This window comes from Cetorhinus maximus, chromosome 7 (assembly GCF_964194155.1).
Source record: "Cetorhinus maximus chromosome 7, sCetMax3.hap1.1, whole genome shotgun sequence".
NCBI classification, from domain to species: domain Eukaryota; kingdom Metazoa; phylum Chordata; class Chondrichthyes; order Lamniformes; family Cetorhinidae; genus Cetorhinus; species Cetorhinus maximus.
Window position 1 is genome coordinate 40869899 of NC_135885.1, and position 20939 is coordinate 40890837.

General features: G+C 39.2%; 1 protein-coding gene across 1 annotated transcript; it reads right to left on the reverse strand.

Annotated features, from left to right (window-relative positions):
• Positions 1–1434: 1434 nt before the first annotated feature.
• On the reverse strand, positions 1435–19631 carry pomp (proteasome maturation protein). The gene is made up of 6 exons (XM_078545368.1): positions 19513–19631; positions 17649–17749; positions 9651–9711; positions 5003–5104; positions 2978–3071; positions 1435–2633 (listed from the first exon to the last, which is right to left on the reverse strand). The coding sequence occupies exons 1-6, from the start codon at positions 19513–19515 to the stop codon at positions 2566–2568; spliced, it is 429 nt and encodes a 142-aa protein (XP_078401494.1). The 5' UTR covers positions 19516–19631; the 3' UTR covers positions 1435–2565.
• Positions 19632–20939: the final 1308 nt, after the last annotated feature.

The window sequence follows — 20939 nt, forward strand, 5'->3', positions numbered from 1 at the left end:
GCACAATTTCACAACCTCAAGATTAAATCTGTGCTTCCCAAACTTTTTCCCACTGTGACTCCATTTTGCGGCTTGAAAATTGCTGTGACCCCAGTGTATGAGCAAGGTCGAGGGGAAGGGGGAAGGATAGAGCTGAGAGAAGTGGGGGTGGGTGGGTGTGAGGGATGGTGAGCTCAGAGGAGTGGGGGTGTGTGGGGAAGGGGGAGGACTGAGAGCAAGTAGTAGTAGAGAGCTGAGAAAGCAGGGGGTTGTTTAAGCTGCAGGGCTTTTAAATAAAAAGCAGCTACCTTTTCACTAGCTTTCTTGGAGCAGGAATCAGGCCTTAAAAGATCAGTCTGTTAGACTATGCCCCACCATTAAAAAAAAATACGAGGATTTAACATGGCCTCACAGCTGTTAACACTCGTCGGAGCTCCCCAGCAGCCATTACTGCTTCAGGGCTCGCGACCTCAGAATTTCATCTTGTGACCACACTGGGGTCACAGTGCAGTTTGGGAAGCCCTGCTATAAGCTTTTTGGCCCCATCCATTTTCTTCCCATTTAGTGATCACTGTTTCCCTCAGGTGAAGAGTGCAGATAGATCCTGAGGGGAATAAAAACAAGATTAGTGGCCTTCAGAATATGGGGAAATTGAGTTGAAGCCAATTGATGCATTTTAATATTAAACAAAACAATACCATAATCTTAGTCCAAATTCAAGGATGATAATATGGTCAGCAAAAGTGGTTACCACTGCACCATAAACACTGTTTCCAGAGTGACTTCAAACAAGTAGCATTCCCCGCAGAGTGTGAAGTTAGCATGTGGTGGTGGTTCAAGTCTAAGAAATGCGTACAGACTAACCAAAATGAAAATAAGATTACTGCATGAAAAAAAATATCCCCTGGAATGTTTTGTAGGCTGTTGGCATATAACACAAAATCCAACTTCTAGACTTATTAGTGCAAATTTAAAAATGAATTTTAATCTGTGGAACAGGATCATGCAGGAAAGTGATGCATGTTCTTTAACTAGAATATTAAAAAGATTGGTTTAGAGACCCAGAAGTAGTGAAAGTTTAAAACTCTCACATGGTGCTTAATCAATCAGGATATTGTTGGGCCATGCCTTGAAATAAATGTTTTACTCTTTGAATATTCTCTTCAAAATAAACTAAATTTTGCTTTGAAAATTCAAGTAGTTACAGGTTGAAATGGTCACCATTCTAGATTTTGAGACAACAAGTGTGTGTTATTCTGGACAGCATCTTAAATGACAGGACAATTAAATTTACACTTTAGTAGAATTTTTAATAAAATATGTAATAAAACATTGAAAAAAATTCTCTCAGACACCCAAGCTTCCATTATGTGAAATACGCTGAGTAATTTACTGCTTCCCTGTAATGATTAACCATCTAACAATGATAAACTAGCAAATAAGGCAAATTCAAACTCAAATTTATACCCATTTTTATTATGAGTTTTAAAAAAACAGAATCAACTACATTTCTGCTCAAAGTGACAAGATTGCAAACCTAACAAATTCTATCATTTGCAAAGTAACCAAAAGGCTTTCATTTATCTTATGGACTACACACATTTTTATATTTAAGAAAATTAGAAATTGGGTTACAGAGTGGGAAAGGAGAGGAAGCAAAATGCATAGCAAAAATCAGTCACCTGACTTTTTAACTACTCCTTTACTTCCCTTTCTGACATAATCCTGCTCTTTGTCTGCCAACCAGTTCAGTTTTTATGAAATTTGAAAGATTTATGCAATTTTATTTCTGCTCATCAACAAAATGAATGGATTCTGGAGCTTCCTATTGGAACTTGCTTAAAATGTTTCATCTAATTGTAGCAGATGAGCTTTCAATATAGAAACACGTTTTAAGGAGACAACATTTCCTCAGTATGACTTAAAGGTTGAACTGAGAAATCAAAACATATTTTCTTATAAGCTGTACCAAATAAACAAGTTATGAAGTACCCAAAACCTGAATGCATTAAACCACTTAATGATACAACCTTCGGCTGTTAAATAGGAAATAATGTTGACGTTAAAACGAAATGCACAGCTAACTCAGTTTGCAATAAATACTTGAATCACATTCTGAGACCAAAACATTTCAGCATTTGTTTTGTTGCAGGATCTCCGATCTTTTGTAAAAGTGACTCAATAATAGCACTGCAACCCTAATGGATATTAAATGCTTTACTGACAAAATCAATCCTCACATCTTAGTCATGTCATAAATGGCAAGGCATTTTAAAGCATGTGCAACTTAATACATTGCTATGTTTTTACACAAATGCAACTCATGTTTAAGCTATTTGAACAGGTAATTATTTTGGAAGAGCTTGGACTTTGTTGGTAGTCCACTTTTGTTTAACTATTAACTTAACATTTGCTCTTTTTTTTCTGAAGTTGAAATCCACATAAATGTTAAATTACTCTTCATTTGGGCCAGTCACTTGCTAGCAGGCTCTTTATTTTAGATGCTCCTGAAACATTCAGAACACCCTATGCAGAGCAACAGGAAGCAATACTTGTCTCTTCAAAATATTCAGGAATGTCAGTTAATTACAGTAAGCCAAGTTTGTACTCCATCATAAGATGGGGTTCTCCCATAACTTCACTCTGGGTTGGATCTAAAAATAAAAGGAAATTAAATGGTAGTTCTCACAAAATCTCAAGATTGTCATATTAAGATAAAGTGCAATATGGATACTTCTACACAAACTGTTTGATAAGTGAGTAAATTTACCATAACACAATTTCCAAAACTATTGACATTCAGACATCCAATTTACTTTTCTGCATTATATTTTAATATTTACCATTTTAATATTTACACTAATTGCTATGTTTTTCATATGAAAGTAAAGCCAGGAAACTAAATCAGGTTTAAAGATAAGTATTATTTGCTGCACAGTTATGAATTCAGATACTAAATAAAACAAGAGAATGTACCAAGCCTTATAAAATAATTTACCATTCAATATGTCTTCAAAGCCAATGCATTCATCGTTCCCTTGAAGAGTTTCCAGTGCAATGTTTGAGCTTATGAGGAAAGGCAAACGTTGTGCCTAATTTGAAATTGCAGAGTTATCTTATGATAGTCTTTTGAAACAACATTTTAAGATTAACTGTCAACCATCCAAAAATGAGGCAAAAAAAACCTTGTATTCATATAGTACTTTACCATGCTGTTTAGAATATCTTAAGGCATTTCATATGCAATTGCCTCAAACTGCAGTCACTTATGTAAGCAAATGTGGCAACCATTTTGTGCAAGGCATTGTCCTGCAAGCAGCAAGAGATGAATGACCAGTTTATTTGTTGTTTTAGTCAAGGGAAGAACATTGGCCAGATTTGGGAGAACTTCCTTGCTCTTTTACAAATAGCGCCACAGGATCAGCCTGAACGGGCAGTAAGGGCTTTGGTTTAATATCACATCCAAATAATATTTCTAAAGCACAGCATGCTCCCAGTAATGCAGTGTATTGCCAGCATGTGCAAAAGTACTGGAGTGAAGCTTAAACCCACAGCTTCTGATTGTCAGCTTGACTTAGTATTCTTCCACAAGGAGTTGGGAGGGATTTTCTGATTATTTACTCAAGTGAGGAACTTCTGACACAAGCACATATTGGAAAATGATAGGCATATTTTCTGCAATCTCCTATCTGTAGACTACTCAAAAATATCCCCTAGGTTTCATACTTAAAATTCCTTACAATCATTGGTACAACAATTTTAGTGGTTATGGTATAGCAATTCAGACCTTGAAAATTCAATTCCTACCACAGCATCCTAGCAGGAACATGCAACTCAGACCGAGCTATGAAACTGAATTCAAAAAATATGGTAATTTGCAGGAGAGCACCAAAATATAATCATGAAAACTGCTGGATGATAAAAATAACTGGTTTATGAAGGGAACCTCCTATTCAGTCTGACCTAGGTCAGATCTAGGTCTACATTACATGGTTGACTCAATGCCCAGAGGGCACCCAGGGATGAGTCATTTCACTCCAAATTCCCAGAAGAATCAGAATCTCCACCCCTGTATCTTTTCTGTGGGCTGATTTTAAACTAGTAATGGAAATCTGGACTAACTCAACAGAGAAAGGTGCCATTTAAATTTCACAGCACTGAAAAGTGCAACACCTGACAGCTGACAGAAGTGAATTGGAACACTTGCTGCGGGGTACAATGACTTTAACAAAATTGCTGAGAACACCAGATGGAGGATAAAATTAATGTATAAAATGCCTACTGTCCTACTTTATCCTCAAACACATGCAAAAATTTGTAGTCTTCAACAGAAATATATACCTGAGTATATTCAAGTCCATTTTTGGCGACTTCATTTCTGCTATCTTGTAAATGTCTTTAATTTATCTCATCATGTCTTCAATTGGCTATTTTCACTTAAATACTACTTCCCTCCACCTTTAAAGAGCTGTTCTTTCTTCCAGTTCTGACAAAAATTTCACATCCAAAACATCAAATCTGCTATCCTCTCCATAGATGCGTTCTAGCCTGCTAAGCATTGATGGTATTTTCTCTATGTTCCACACAAAACTCATGAAATTATATCTCTCACTCCTCATTCATGAGGCAAACAAACACACGATACCAGCAACAGCTGAAGCTAGATCTATGTAAGTTAAAGCGCAGAAGGAAATTCACACTCTGCTGATTTTGCATGGGTAACGCCACAGAAGATTCACACTAGTGACCAAATGTTTGTTGTTAGTAAGCTGGGAAGTTATATGAACTTTGCGGATAACATAAGAGTTAGTAAAAACAGGCCTGCAGCTAATATCAATAATTAGCGATGTACATGCAAACTTTTATATTTAAACTAAAGCTTAACAGTGTTATAATCAGCTGTGAGCATGCTCACAGCTTGAGTATAAATATTAGTCTCTCCATGCACTGCTCACATGCATTGTGAAAATCTTTTATAAGGTAATTGTTTTATTACTTAAAGTATTCAAACAAACCAGATTACCTGTTTCACTGCTTTGTATTCCATTTGCAATTTTAGTGGAGCATGTAGTCCTTGAATATTTCTCAATGTAGCAAAATTCATTTTATTTTGATTGAGCTGAAACTGAATACACAAAATACATATTAATTTTTATGAAACTGAAATCGAAATGACCTGAATCATGACATTCATCCAATTTTTCTCCTATTTGCAACAAATATGGCTTTGTTTTTCATATCTACATTTTGTTAGAAGCTATTCACATTCAATTAAGTTTTTAAGCCATATAATATGCACACACACCAGTCAATCTCCATCTCATCGCACATGAGCAAAGAAGACTAAATGCAGCATTCGGGTTAAGTTAGAAGACAGGGGAATAATTGAACCCTGATCTGAGAGAGGCAAAGGGGGTGGCAAATCTGAGGAGGCAGAGAACAGGAAATGAGGAGAAAAGCGTATCTTTGCACCCCAATAATTTCTGCATTTCTGCTCAGTGGGTGAGTTATATAACCTGTTATACCTGCTTTCAAAGATGGGAAGTTGTTGGGGTAATTCTTTCAGCAACCAGGTCCTGTGGCAACACTGCAAAGGTAGCTAATCCAAATAGTCTCAACTATTTAAATCTATATTACTGACTTAGACAAAGGGACCCAGTATCATGTATCCAAGTTTGACAATACAAAGCTGGATGCAATAGTGAGCTGCGGATGGCAGTGTACGCAAATTGATATAGATAGGACAAGAATGTAGGCAGTTGAGTATAATATGGGGAAATAAGGTAGAAAGAACTGAAAAACTGAATATTTTTTAATTGGTGAGAAACCATTAAATGGTGGTATTCAGAGGGTTTTGAGTGTCCTTGTGCAAAAAACACAGCAGGTTAAATGCAGGTAAGCAAGCAATTAGTAAGGCAAATGGTACATTGGCTTCTATTTCAAGGGTGTTGGAGTACAAGAGCAAGGAAGTCTTGCTACAATTGTTCAGAGCTTTGGTCAGGTCACACCTGGAGGCACTGTGTACAACTTCAGTCATTTTACCTCAGAATGGTATGCTGGCCTTAGAGGGAGTGCCAAAGTAGGTTCAATAGATTGATTCCTTGGACGAAAGGCTCGTCCTACAGGACAAATTGAGTAGAATGGGCCTTTCTGATCTGGAGCTTACAAGAATGAGAGATGCTCTCATTTAAACATATAACATTCTGAGTGAGTTAGTCAAGGTAGATGCTGAGAGGCTGTTCCCCCTAGATGGAGTTAGCGTACATAAACTCAGGAAAAGATGGCAGCCATTTTGGACTGAGACGAGGAGAAACTTCTTCACTCAGAGGGTGGTGAAACTTCTGAATTGTATTTGTCAGAAATCTGTGAATGTTCAGTCATCGAGTACATTCAGAGCTGAGCCATAGAGTAATTATGGCACAGAGGGAAGATATTCGGTTAATCAAGTCCTTGTTGGCTTTCTATAGATCAATTCCAATCAGTCCCATTTACCTCTATCCCCGTAACTCTGCAGGTTTATTTCCCTCAAGTGCCTCCCCAATTTACTTTTTGAAATCAATCATCATCTCTCCTTCCACCAATGTCAGAGGCAACAAGTTCCAGGTCATTACCACTCACTGCATAAAAGTTCTTCCTCACATCCCCCCCAGCAACTCTTGCCCAAAATTTTAAATCTGTGTTCCATAGTCATTTACCATCAGCCAATGGGGAGAGCTTTTCTCTGTCTACCTTATTGAAACCCAAGATCAATATATTTTTGAACTTTGGGAATCGGGCAGGAAAGTGGAGTCGATGTTGAAGATCAGCCATAACCTTATTTAATTGTGGAGCAGCTTCGTGGGACTGTGTGGTCTATTCCGGTTCCTATTTCTTGCACTGTTATGAGACAGGCTTGATCCGAGCTAGGACTGGGGTAGAAGTTTGTTGCATTACCTTCTGCAATTAGCTAAATAGGCTCTACACAGGACTGTGCTTAAGTGTCAGATACTCGTGGCAAAAGTACAGCATGTCAGTCATACATTAAGCTCACATCTCTCCGACGAAGTCTCAGAAAGTTTCAACTCTGCTCCATTCGTTAATCCTCCCACAGGTTCTATCACCAGTCTTTGGTCAGGGAATTAAGTTATTTGGGAATTGTGTGGTGTTGAGGACAAATATCAGCTCTTGATCTTGTTGAATGTGGGGATGCCCTGAAGAACCAATTGGGGGATGCCCTGAAGAACCAATTGGGCCATACCTGCTCCTTTTTAAGACTGCAAGCACACTTAATAGTATCACCAAGCAGAATAGGTAAACATGTAAATGTTAACACAAAACATTTTCTAACAGATGAGAGGTCAAGGCTTTTCAATACATTTTCTATAGAAATGTTGTGACCCGCTGTGTATATATTACATATAATCAATGTCAATTCAAAACAGTTAACCCCTCAGTTGCTTGTGAACTTAGACATGGGCACTTCTAGCAAGTATTTTTTTTAAGAAGGATATTGTGCTATGGCAATCGGGAGTAGAAATCAGATTCCCAAAAAAGGGCACTGCAGGCAATTCTAGCAACTCCAACTCAGAAGAGCAAACTCAGCATAAAAATCACAATTGTTTCAGCACAGGAAGAGGCCATTTGGCCTGTCAGTGTCTGTACTGGCTCTCTGAAGGAGCAATTTATTAAGTGCCACACCCCTGCCTTCTCCCTGTAGCCCTGCACATTCTTCCTTTTCAGATAATCCAATTCTCTCTTGAATGTCTCGATTGAATCTGCCTCCAACACACTCTAGAGCAGTGCACACTTCAGACTCTAACCACTCGCTGCGTGAAAAAGTTTCTCCTCAAATCACAGAATCGTTACGGTGCAGAAGGAGACCATTGTGTCTGCACCGGCTTGCCGAATGAGCATTATGACTTAGTGCCATTCTCCTGCCTTTTCCCTGTACCCTTGCACATTGTTTCTATTCAAATAATCATCTAATGCCCTTTTGAATGTCTCGATTGAACCTGCCTCCACCACACTTCACAGTGCATTCCAAACTTGAACCACTTGCTATGTGAAAAAGTTCTCTCTCATCACATTTGCAAATCACTTTAAATCTGGGCCCTCTCGTTCTTTACGAGTGGGAACAGCTTCTCCCTATCTACTCTATCCAGCCTCTTCATGATTTTGAACACCTCTATCAAATCTCCTCCTAGCCTTCCCCTCTTCAAGGAGAACAGTCCCAACTTCTCCAATCTAACTTCATAGCTGAAGTTTCTCATCCCTGGCACCATTCTTGTAAAACTCTTCTGCACCCTTTCCAATGCATTCACATCCTTCCTATAGGATGTGAATAGGACATCGAGAACGACACATGATACTCCAGCTGAGGTCTAACTACTATCTTATATAAGCTCAGCATAACCTTCCCGCTCTTGTACTCTATGCCCCTATTAATAAAGCCCAGGATATTGTATGCTTTATTAACTGCTCTCTCCATCTGCCCTGCCACCTTCAATGATCTCTGCAGCTAAACATCCAGGTCCCTCTGCTTCTACACCCACTTAAGAATTTTACCTCTATTTTATATTGTCTCTCCATGTTCTTCCTACCAAAATGCATCACTTCACACTTCTGCACATTGAACTTCATCTGCCACTTATCTGCCCACTCCGCCAACTTGTCTATATATGTTTATATCGTCACTGTTTCTTCTGCCAATTATTTTAAATATGTGCCCTCTTTTTCTATCTTTCCAATGGGAACAGTTTTTTCCAATCTACTCTGTCCAGACCCCTCATGATTCTAATCAAGGATTATACCAGGAACTTTCGTTGTTTACGTCTGGGAATTAGTCTTTACTTCTGATCCATTGGAGCGGCATTAATGCTGTATTGATGAACATGTAATCATATAGCTCAACATTATTCGGATCAAAGTCCTTCAATTAAAAGGCAAAATTTAAAGTTCCTATTTGATAGATTGGAATTAAGTCATTGAGTTTTAGCTAATACATTTAAATGATCAATTTTATAAACTCACTGTATATAACTTGACTGTCAATTCAAGTGTTTTAATCTGTACTACATTAAAAAAAACTTAATTATCAGTAGTTTGGAACTCATTACCAAATATCAGTGGACATAGGTGATGCCACCCATTTTTAGTAACTATACTGAAGTTTAAAATGTCAATTTTTTTCCCAATATCGTAAAAGGTTTGCTTTTTTGTTTTTCAATTTTCTGCTTTAATCCTTGAATAACACACACCTCAACCAGGTGGCCATTCTGCATGTGCGAACCTTGACCTTAGGTTTCTTGACCATGAGGAAGTATGACCCTATAACATTTAAATGTCTTGCATACCTAAATAACAAGTGGAAATCAATGTTCACGTATCTTATCACTGAACTGTTGACCCTGTCCTCATGCATTTTTTGAGCATGAAACATGACAACAAAAAGCAGGAACAGGAATCGTGACCTTTTCCTCTCAAGCTCAAACACATTGAAGCTAACCAAAATACCCCAACTGCTGCCCAGGCTGACCAGCAAATTCAATATGAAGCATGGAGTCTAGCAGTTGGTAGCTATTGTGGTCATACGTCACACTGCACTGCGCCTGTACTTACTAGGTGATTGAGGAAAATAAATATACACTGCATTAAAATGTATTTTAAGTAGAACTCAAAGTTTCTGCACTTACATTGTTTTCCAAAACTTCCAGGGGATGACTTGGCAAAAGTTCAGACTTTACATTGGAGAATCTTAAAGACAAGAAAACACGGAACATATTTTAAAATTATTCATTATAATTTACACAGTATTTGGTACTTGATGGGTTCTGACTTAGTGGTAGGCTGTGCTCCAATTCTAAGTTTTCAATCTTCCCTTGTTTATATGCTTCCCAACATAGTTTTCTGGAGTGTTTGTTTCCTTTGCCCAAATGTCCACTTCTATTTCACATTATTTAACCATATCTACCATTTATATGTTCCTGTCTCTTGCTTTACAGTCTGTCATGCTCCCTAGTTTGACATTATCAAACCTCAGGCACAACAAGAATGATACAATTTTGTTTATACAAATAATTTGGATAAAGAGATTCCAGTACAGATCCCTAGGGGACAACGCTATTCACATTCCACCAATCTAAAACCATTTATCTGTCTATACTCTTCACGTATTGATACTCATGATGATGTTCTCCTTTCAGATAGAAGAATGAACACATAGGGATAGGGAACGTAGGGATATAAACTATTCTGGTTTAAAAATTGAAATAACCAAAGAATACAAAAGATTTTATTTTATGATGGAGTATTTAATTTAATTCATACCTCTTAATAGTACTGAATCTACAATAGCCTTCAGGTACCAATCTCTACATAAGAGATGTGGCATTCAGGGATTCTCTACCTGCTCCAATACACAGATGACCCAAAACAGAAAAGTCCATTTGACCCAACCAATCTTCTGATATTGGCAAACACAAGCGTGATTGACAAATTTTATTTTTAAACGTAGCTATCAAGGAGAAAAAAAAATAGACCATAAATCACCCTATAGTCAGCTCCTAACTGCCAATAGCAGTTGTAGTGACTGTTGTACTGATGCAACCATAAAATGACACTGCAAAGTGCAAGTTTTGTTTCCGTTTCTCTCCAAAACCTGTGGGCAGAATGTATTATATTGGCATGCGGGAAGATCACCACTGTTTTCACATTAAACCTTTACAAGAAGATGAAAAATGTTGTGTGCTTATTTAGAGAATTTCCTGCATATCGAGCCTGAAGGGAAATTGTAGCTCACTTTCTTCAGCTCTGTCCTTGGTCAATTTTATATTTCTGTTCAGCTCCTCCACTTAGGAGGCAATGTCTGCATGTTTAGTAACATGAAAAAATCCACAACTTCTTCAATCAAACTGAAAAGAGCTGAATCACTATTAACAATTAACAGTGTTATGGAGAGCTTTGATCAATTTTCATCTGGAATGCTAAGTTCAGTTTTGGACATTGAACATCAGGAATGATATACTGGCCCTGGTTGCAGTATAGATTCACCAGAACACAAGGGCTTATGGAGTTAATTTATGAGGACAATTTGCACATACAGTGCTTGTATTTCCTTCAGTATAGAAGTCATGGGGATCAATCATGATCTAATTAAATGGCAGGACAAGTTCTGGGGGCTTATTGGTCCACTCCGGTCCCTTACACTCCTAAAGCACAAACTAGCCATCCAGAATATCCAAACTGATTCAGCTATCATGTCAAAAGTTTAAAACCTACATTTCTAATTTATCAAAAAGTGCTTCACCATTTAACATACATCTATAAATAGATATTTACTGTGTATCCCATTTCCAGAAACCACTAATTAATTTTCCAGAATAACCTTTCATTGTTTGTTTCTGCAGAACTGACATTTTGGCTCCACAATCAGGAAAGAAAAGGTACTGAAACATGACGGTTCTTTAAATAACAAAGTAGTTTCACATTTTTTAAAAAATCAAAACTACTTCCTTCTTTGTTCCACTTAGTTGTTTTACACAATAACAACCCATCCAACTAAATTGTGTTTTTGCAAATCTAAGACAAGATACTAAAATATTAAGATACTGTCATATTAAAAGAAATTCCAAACTACTGCCTTTCTGATTCCATTACTGTTGTTCTATAGTATTACATTTGAAACCTGTTCTATGGAACTACAAGTTCATTTCTTTAAAGCAGAAAATGCTTTTTAGGCCCATACAAAGTCATTTAAAATATAAATTACATACATTATTAGCTCTTTAAGGATTAGTGCATCATATATTCCAATGTACTATTAGATTTTCCAAATAAGCATACATAAGAATCATATTTGTACCAAGTTTGGAAAATCCCTTATGCAATCTACCCAATTTCAGAACTGGTCACCGCCACATCAAGGCAACTCAGAAGTTCAATTAAATTCGATCATGTAAGATGTAGGACAGAAAGGTACTGATGTAGCCCTATTCCTTACATATTTCAGATCCTCAATGAAGTACTTAAAAGATGAAATCTACAAATATTTCAGTGCCTGTAATGTAGGAATGGTGTATTGATCTGTAAATTTAATGTAATTTTAATTCAATATTTCATCTTATAATATCTCGTCCAACACTTCCCTGTTACCTTCTGATTTGTTACATGATTGTCACATTTCCATGTTTTTTAAACTTGATTATTTAGTCAATATATGAACTTTTTTGATGCAAGTTACACTGCAATTCAGCTTTGGACTGCGAGTGTCGTTTCTTAAATAAAATACCATTATGCTACTAACACTTCATCTGCTTTGATTTTCCTTAAAACAAGTGAAAAATTAACAAATTTTCCCCTAATGCTTTATAAATATTAATTCAGGCCTAAATTGCTCCAAATGAAGGCCTTTTTGTAGCTTATGGGTCAAATAAATCAAGTGTAAAAGCAGGATTTGTAATCTCAAGCAGACAAGACTGCTCATGTAAAGAGCAAACTGGACTATTTGCCTGAAAAACTTGTTCCCCCATTTTAAAATTTCAAAGTTCAAAATCATGAGGAGTTTAAGACAGGGTAGATAAAGAGATACTGTTCCCATTCTGGGAAGGGTGGAGAATGAGAGGCCATGAACTTAAGGTGATTGCGAAAGAAGTAACAGTGATGTAGGATAAACTTTTTTTTACAGTGTGTGTGGTTAGGATCTGGAATGCACTGCCTGAGGGTGTGGTGGAAGCAGATTCAATCCTGGCAAAATTGCAGGGCTACAGGGAGTGGGATTAGCTTAGTTTTCTTGCAGACAGTCAGCACACAAATGACGGGCCAAATTGCCTCCTCCTGTGCTGTAGCCATTCTATGATTATGTAACAAATACTAGGCAAAAATCAATTTTCACCTAGTTGCAAAAACTTTTTTTTGACTCAACTGATCGCTCAGAATAAATTAGATAAACAATTAAAACATGAGGACAGTCATTTTCAGCAGTCTGCAGGTTTGACTCTAGCATTAAATATACTAGTTTAATGAAATGTACAGTTTCTTGACCACAAATGTTATTATTTTAAAAGAACTTCAGTCCTGAAATACCAAGAAAAATACATAACTGACAAAAATAGGCCATATTGACGCAGAGCTCTTTGCATGCATTTAGTGCGATCAAACTCAAGCAATAAAAGCTAGTGTTAGGCAAAAGAAACGTGTTTGTGCCAATATCGCCTACTTTCCAAGAACAAATAAAATCTGAGTGGTTAAGTCACTTGTTATAAAAGAATCATTAGTTGCAGTTTAAATATCAAACCTTTCTGTTCAATCCTTTCAATTCAAACAAATCCTGTTAGCCCGAATTATATTTCGTAACTAGAGAATGGATTTGCAAGTTTTATTCCAAATACCAGAGTCTAAATGTCATACTTGCAGCAATTGAACTCTTATCAGGTTTTGCTGCCACACCACTGAAATGTTCGCAATCAAAAATCACCCTCTGTGACTGCGACAGTATGAGATTTTCCACCCTTGTCCTTTCTGCAGCCTTTAGCCACATCACTCTCTCCAATAGATTTCTTCCATTATCAAGCTCAGTAGAACAGTTCCATTTAGTTCCACTCTTGCCTATTTTTTAGCCACTGCATCTTCCTGCCCCCACAGCACACTGCAGGAGTTCCAGAAGGATCTCTTCTTGGCCCCCTCCTTGACTTGCTACCACTTGATGACATCATCTGAAGACATGAAGTTAGCTTCCACATGTATATTACCAACATCAAATCCCTCCACTGCCTCTGTGCTGTCAAACTATGTACTCAACACTCAGTATTCAATGAGCCACAATTTCCAGTAAATATTGGGAAGACCAAAGCCACCATCCTCAACTTACGTCACAAACTCTGCCCTTGCCATTGAATCATTTTCCCTCTGAATCTCTGACCCAAGTTAGAACAGACTGTTTACAACCTCAGCACTGGGTTCAACCTTAAGCTGAATCTCTGAATCTATATCCCATCATCACTAACATTGCCAACCTCTGTCCCAGCCACCTGCTCTTAACTCAATTCCACATCTTTGTCATTCCCAGAATTTACTATTCCAATGGTCTCCGAGCTGCAGGAAAAAGATACTGGGCTGCGGTATGGAACAGTACAGATTTAGGGGGAGACGGTGATGTAGTGGCAATGTTACTGGACTAGTAATCCAGAGGCCCAGGTGATTACTCTGGACAGCATGGGTTCAAATCACAATAGGGCAGCCGATGGAATTTAAATTGAAAGCTATTCTCAGTAGTGGTGACCCTGATTGTCAAGGCATTGCCCTGAGGAATGAGTCAAAAAATGGCTGTTGCTTATTTGGTTCAGCTGAAACAGACACACTGGGTGTACATGTTCTTCCTATCGGCAAAGAACAGGGCCCTGTGTTTAATTTATGTAGCTTCTAGTACATGTAAATGCGTCACACTGCACGCCTGAGTGACAATTTTGAGATGGTTTACCTTTGTCACAGTCAAGTACTACTAAACGACATTCTTGAATGTGTTGCTGCCTCCCAAATGCGCACCCATCTTTCCCTGAGCTCCGTTATCCTTCTCCAACATCTCTCCACTCTTGCCCGGCTGCGTGAGACTACTCTCACCTCATATCATTCTTATCTAGCTGTAACCAGAGCATCAATTGCAATGGATTCTCTTCCTGCTCTTGCATCATTACCTCTGGTGTTCCCCAAGGAACCCCTCCATGGCCTTGCCCCTCCCCATTTCTGTAATCTTCCAGCCTTACAAACCTCAGAGATATATGTGCTGTTCTAATTCTGGTATCTTCATAGGGTTGTCAACCCTCCAGGATTGGCCTGGAGTCTCCAGGAATTGAAGATCAATCTCCAGGACACCATTGTGTGCAACTCTGGAGAAATATCATTGGGACATTAAAAAAGATTGTTTTTTCCCCCCTATTTTCTTTGAATGTTTCTCTTTACCAGATATAAAAATATTGAAAGGTTGAGGGGGGGAGGCTACTTGGTTGACAGTCAAGCATCTTCCAACTGGAGTATCGAGTCTTTTTGATTTCCAATTGATGTAGAAAGGCAACATGTCACAAGAATGGATGTGTTGGCCGACTAATGGCTGAAACTCAGCAGCAAGTCACGTGATGAAACCTGCAGGAATAGATTTAATCACAGTTGACAACCCTATTCTCTTCAGCATCCCTGATTTTATTGGTTCCACCATTGGTGGCCATGCCTTCAGTTCCCTAGGCCCCAAGCTCAAATTCCCACTACACCGCAGCTTCTCTACTTTACTTTTCTCTTTGAAAACAATCCTTAAAACCTACTTGAATAAGTCTTTGGTCATCTGACCTAATATCTCCTATGTGGCTTGGTGTAACATTCTGTTTTATAATGTTCCTGTAAAGTGTCTTGGGACATTTTATTACACTAAAGATGCTATATAAGTTGTGATGCCCGGACTTAAAGGTTTAAATTATTAGAACTGCTCACTCCTCCATCAACATTAAGGCAGATGACCAATAATGTATAGAACAGCATGTCAGGAGCAGCACCACCCCTTTATGTAAATAAGGTGTGAACCTGGTGAAACTGCAGCACAAGACGTAGCAGTGAAAATAACATGCTATGGACAGAGCAAAACAATTGCACAACCAATAGAACAGGTCAAATGTCTACAACCATACCAGCTGTGAATCGTGGTACACAATTTAACAGCTAATGAGAGGAGGTTCATGAATATCCCAATCCTATGGACCTCCTAACAGTGGCCCAGTGGTATTGCCACTGGGTTAATAATTCAGAGACCCAGGGTAATGTTCTTCGAATCCCGCTATAGTACATAATAGTTTGAATTCAATGTGAATATCCCAATCCTCAATGAATGCAAAGACCAACACCTGCAAAGGATAAGGCTGCAGCTTTTTCAACCATCTTCAGTCAAGTGCTAAACGTCTGATCCTTCTTGGCCTCCCCAGGATCTGCATCATAATAGGTGCTAATTTTTAGCCAATTCAATTACTCCATTACAACTCAAGAAACAGATGAATGCAGTGGACTCAGCAAAGGCTACAGGCTCCAACATCCCAGTTACAGCCAGAAGACCAGTGCTGCAGAACTTGCCATATCCATAGTTAAGCTGTTCTGTCATATCAATGGCATATATCCTATGTGGAAATTTGTTCAGTTCTGCACTGTCCACTAAAAGCAGGACAATTCCAACTCAGCCAATTACCATCAAATTAGCCTAGTCTCAATCAGCAGCAAGGTGGTGGAAGGAGCCTTCAAGAGTGCCATCAGGCAGCATTTATTCACCAATAACCTAGCTACCAGCAGGACTACTTGAATTCAAAATCCATTACCGTTTTTGTCCAAAAATGAGCAAACCACCACAATTCCAGAGGGCAGACAACAGCAACTGCCCTCGACAAAGTATCATTGCATGAAACAGGTCAGGTGTGCAATGCAATGCTTGTCTGGATCAGTACAGCTGCAATACTCAAAGGCTTGATAGCATCCAGGACAAAACAATCTGCTTGATCCATGAACCTAAACACTTATCCTACACCAGCAACATACCATGGCTGCAGTGTGTACATTTTACAAGATGTATTGAAGCAACACTTTCCTAACCTGTGACCTTCAACACCCAAAAGGAAAAGGATGGAGGTGCATGAGAAAACAATGGCCTTCAAGTCTCCACAACCAGTTACACACAATCCTGACCAGGATGTATTCCTTCATTGTCACTGGGTCAAAATCCTAGAATTTCCTATTGAATACCATTGTGGGAGCATGGACTGCTGTGATTCAAGGCAGTGGCTCACCACAATTTTCTCAGGGATAGCCAATGTATATGTATTTTTTAAAACTCTGCCTTACCAAGCTTGCAAATTTGTTTTAAAACAATTTCTTGGTGTATGGATTCATTTTAAAAATAAAAACACAATGCCATTGTCTTAAATATATAAACACTTGTATTTGCGTATATTTCCTATTTGGCTAACATGAATGACTTCTAGACCAGTGGCTTATAGCTACCTAGAGCTAGCAAAGAGAATTTATCAAAGCATTAATTGGACAATAAAGCACAAGATCGGAACGGCAGACTAACGATGACACGCTCGTAGTAATGACAATACTGCCCATAAAGTGTTACACCAATCAAATTCCAATTTTTCTCATGCCATTTAAGACAATACTCCCTCAAATGCTGACACCCATTGTTGGAAAAACGCAGCAAAATAGCATAAACCCAGACAGCAAATAAATTATATTGTGGACGCTAAGGGGAGCAGACTGGTATGGGACTGGAAAGAGAAGGTGCTCCAGTTCCACCAGCATTCTCTGATCTGGATAGTATACTCATCATTTCAGAACAATGCTGTAGGACATTGTACAGCACAAATCAGTTATGACTGGTGAACTCCGTGCTCATCCCACTGAATAACTCTGTTCCTATAGTCCCACAGATCACAAATACATACAATGGCAAAAAGTGAAGAACAGGAACACAAACCAGTCATTAATGCTGTCAACTTGGGAAAAAAACACAACATGGACAAACAAGCTGGTGTAGGTATTTAACAAATGGGCTATCTTCCCACTAAGTTATTTGTTTCAAAATACTTATCTATGTTATACTACAATTCTGAGCAATTTCAGTGTGATTCAGCAATCAATATCTATACAAGATGTACAGTACTTACCCTCGACGCAATGTATCATGCACACCATAGGGTCCTGCATGAGGAGCAAGTTCACCAACAGGAACACTGTCCTTCAGCTGGGATTTAAGACCTCTGGTATACTGTTAAAAAACAATATTACAAATGTCTAAGAAGTGGGCTTTATTTGCAAATATTATATAGCTTACAACAGAAAGTGAAATGCTATGCAACTGTTCAGTCTTCCAGTGGAGCACTCCTTAAATTTATAATGGAGTAGATTTGTTGCCAACGTACTGATCTTGGAGTGTAAATATAAGGACATTGGTACTTAATGTACAAGTGCAGCCAGCAGCACACTCATTACTTGGCACAATGCAAATCATGCTCCATCTATTCATGCCCCAATCCTCAGAATGTCATAAGGGACACCAATGTCACATAGTCAAAATCTTTCACAATTGAGTGTAAGTGGACATTGAACTGACAATTCAAATACACTTACAAACTTGAATATTTTACCTGAAAAGGAGGCCTTTTAAAATATGCATATGGCTTCCCTATTAAGGCCGCTAGAGATGCTGCCATATGAACACACTATTGGCATACCCATATCTTCATAAATCTTCGGTATCACAATTCTCAGAACAGCACTTAGCATCCCCCCCAAACAATACAGGACCTACTACTCCAAAGAGAATATTAGTCATGTCGTCCATCAGGTATTCCATGTCATATTCCAAGTGCTGTAGTATAACATATATCAGCAGATGTGGGTAGCAATGTCATCTCCAAATCAGACGATGTGTGTTAGATATACTGTAGTACTGTCATGGGCAATTAGCAATCGGGCAATAAATGCTGGACTTGCCAGCAATGCCCATTGCTCATGAATGAATAAAGTGCCATCTTTTGGAGGAGACATTAAATAGAGGTTAAAAACAGAGATAAAAACAAAAAACTGCGGATGCTGGAAATCCAAAGCAAAAACAGAAATACCTGGAAAAACTCAGCAGGTCTGGCAGCATCGGCGGAGAAGAGCAATGAGGACTCGAAACGTCAACTTTGCTCTTCTCCGCCGATGCTGCCAAACCTGCTGAGTTTTTCCAGGTATTTCTGTTTTTGTTTTAAATAGAGGTTTATGTCTCTGTTGAAAATAAAAAAAAATGAAGGGAAGCTCTAATCAACATTTATTCCTCAAACATCACTACAAAAGAAATCGCCGTGTCTGTCATCATCCCATTGCTGTTTGTGCACTATTTCCTGTATTACAGAAGTGACTACTGTAAAAAAAAGTTGACTGGCTATAAAGCTACGTGAATTGTCCTGAAAGGGGTCATGTAAATGCAAGTGTTTTTCTTCTACAACAGTAGTCCATCTCAACAATAATCGTGAGTGGGTGGAAAAACAACGTGCCGAGCTTCTATTTCTCAAACAGGGGGAAGAGAGTCCTGCTGAAGCAAACAGGGACTGAAATAAAACACAATGAAGCTTTGCGCGTGGGACTCTTCAGTTCAATGTGGCGCTTCATAAAGACGCAGTCCAGGTACCCAATGATGAAGGGTTTCACTTTCACTGGCGCCTCTCGGCTCCAGAGGAATCGTAAAGTGAATGAGACTATTTGAAGGGAATCCGTCCCAGTTCAGTCCCGGAGCCCACCTGCTCTCCGGTGTGGCTCGGTTTCTCCAGGGGAACCCGGCGCTGTGACCGGGAGCAGGCCCGGAGGCTGCACCAGGCCCGGGGACGGCCCAGCCGGTGACTAATCAAAATTACAACCCGGCCGGATGACCTGGCCGCGCCGCCCCGCCCCCCCGGGTCCATCAGGCGCCATCCCTCCCGCCAGCTACAGGCGGCGATCCCTCCGGTCGCCCTGGTACTTCCCGCTTTCCCTAACTCCGTTTCTCACCATCTCCGACGCCTGATTTTTCACCCTCAGTCTCCGCTCAGCGTCAACTTCCGCCTTCGTGACCACCCCCCCCGCCCCCCTCGACGCCACTTCCGGCGGCTGGTTCTTGCTGATCAAACCTGAAAATAAGAGGTTCCATTGACTGTTCAATCACACACTGCTTCAAACATCAACATACCATTCGCAGGAAGGAAAAGTCAAATTATTCCCCCTCCCAAAAGCCCCTCTGGCGAGCATTCAGACCGGCCAAGAGGTGTCACTCATGTAGGTTGAAAATTGACCAATTTGGATCACTTAACAACAACAACAACTTGCCTTTTTATAGCACCGGTAACACAGCTAAAAACGTACTAAGGTGCTTCACAGGAAGGTAAGCAAACAAAAACTGACACCAAGCCTAAAGAAAGGAGACAATAAGAGAGATGATCAAAAGCTTGGTAAAAGAGGTAGGTTTTTCATGGGGAGAGATTACAAACGAAGAAGGAGCAGGAGTAGGCCATTTGGCCCCTTAAACCTGCTCTGCCATTCAATAAGGCCATGGTTGACCTGATAGTAACCTCAAATCTGCATCCCGCCTAACCCCGATAACCTATCACCCCCTTGCTTACCAAAATGTTATCACCTCTGCCTTAAAAACATTCAAAGACTCTGCTTCCACTGTCTTTTCAGGAGCGGAGTTCCAAAGACTTAAGAAAAGAAAATTACTTCATCTCTGTTTTAAATAGGCAACCCCTTATTTTTAAACAGTGACCCCCTAGTTCTAGATTCTCTCACAAGAGAGGAAACATCCTCTCCACATCATATAAATACATAATTTGCCTTTCATAATTTTCAGGAGTGGACTCCCTCCCTGAGTCTGGAGAATTGATAATTGAAAACAAGGAGATGGCAGATGAATTGAACAGGTATTTTGCATCAGTCTTCATTGTAGAGGATTCAAGTAATTAGGGATGGGCAAAAATGCTGGCCCAGCCAGCGAAGCCCACATCCTGCGAATGAATTTTTAAAAAAATCCACCCTGTCAAGACCCCTCAATGTTTTATATGTTTCAATCAAGACACCTCTTACTCTTCTAAACTCCAGCAAGTACAAACCTATGCTGTCCAACCTTTCCTCATAAGACAACCTGTGCATTTCAAGTATTAGTCTGGTGAACCTTCTCTGAATTGCTTCCAATGCATTTACATCTTTCCTTAAATAAGGTGACCAATGCTGTACACAGTACTCCAGATGTGGTCTCACTAGTGCTCTGTAGAACTGAAGCATAACCTCCTTACTTTTGTTTTCAATTCCCCTCACAATAAATGATAACATTCTATTAGCTTTCCTAATTACTTGCTGTATCTGATACTTGCCTTTTGCGATTCATGCACTAAGACACCCAGATCCCTCTGCACCTCAGAGCTCTGCAATCTCTCACCATTCAG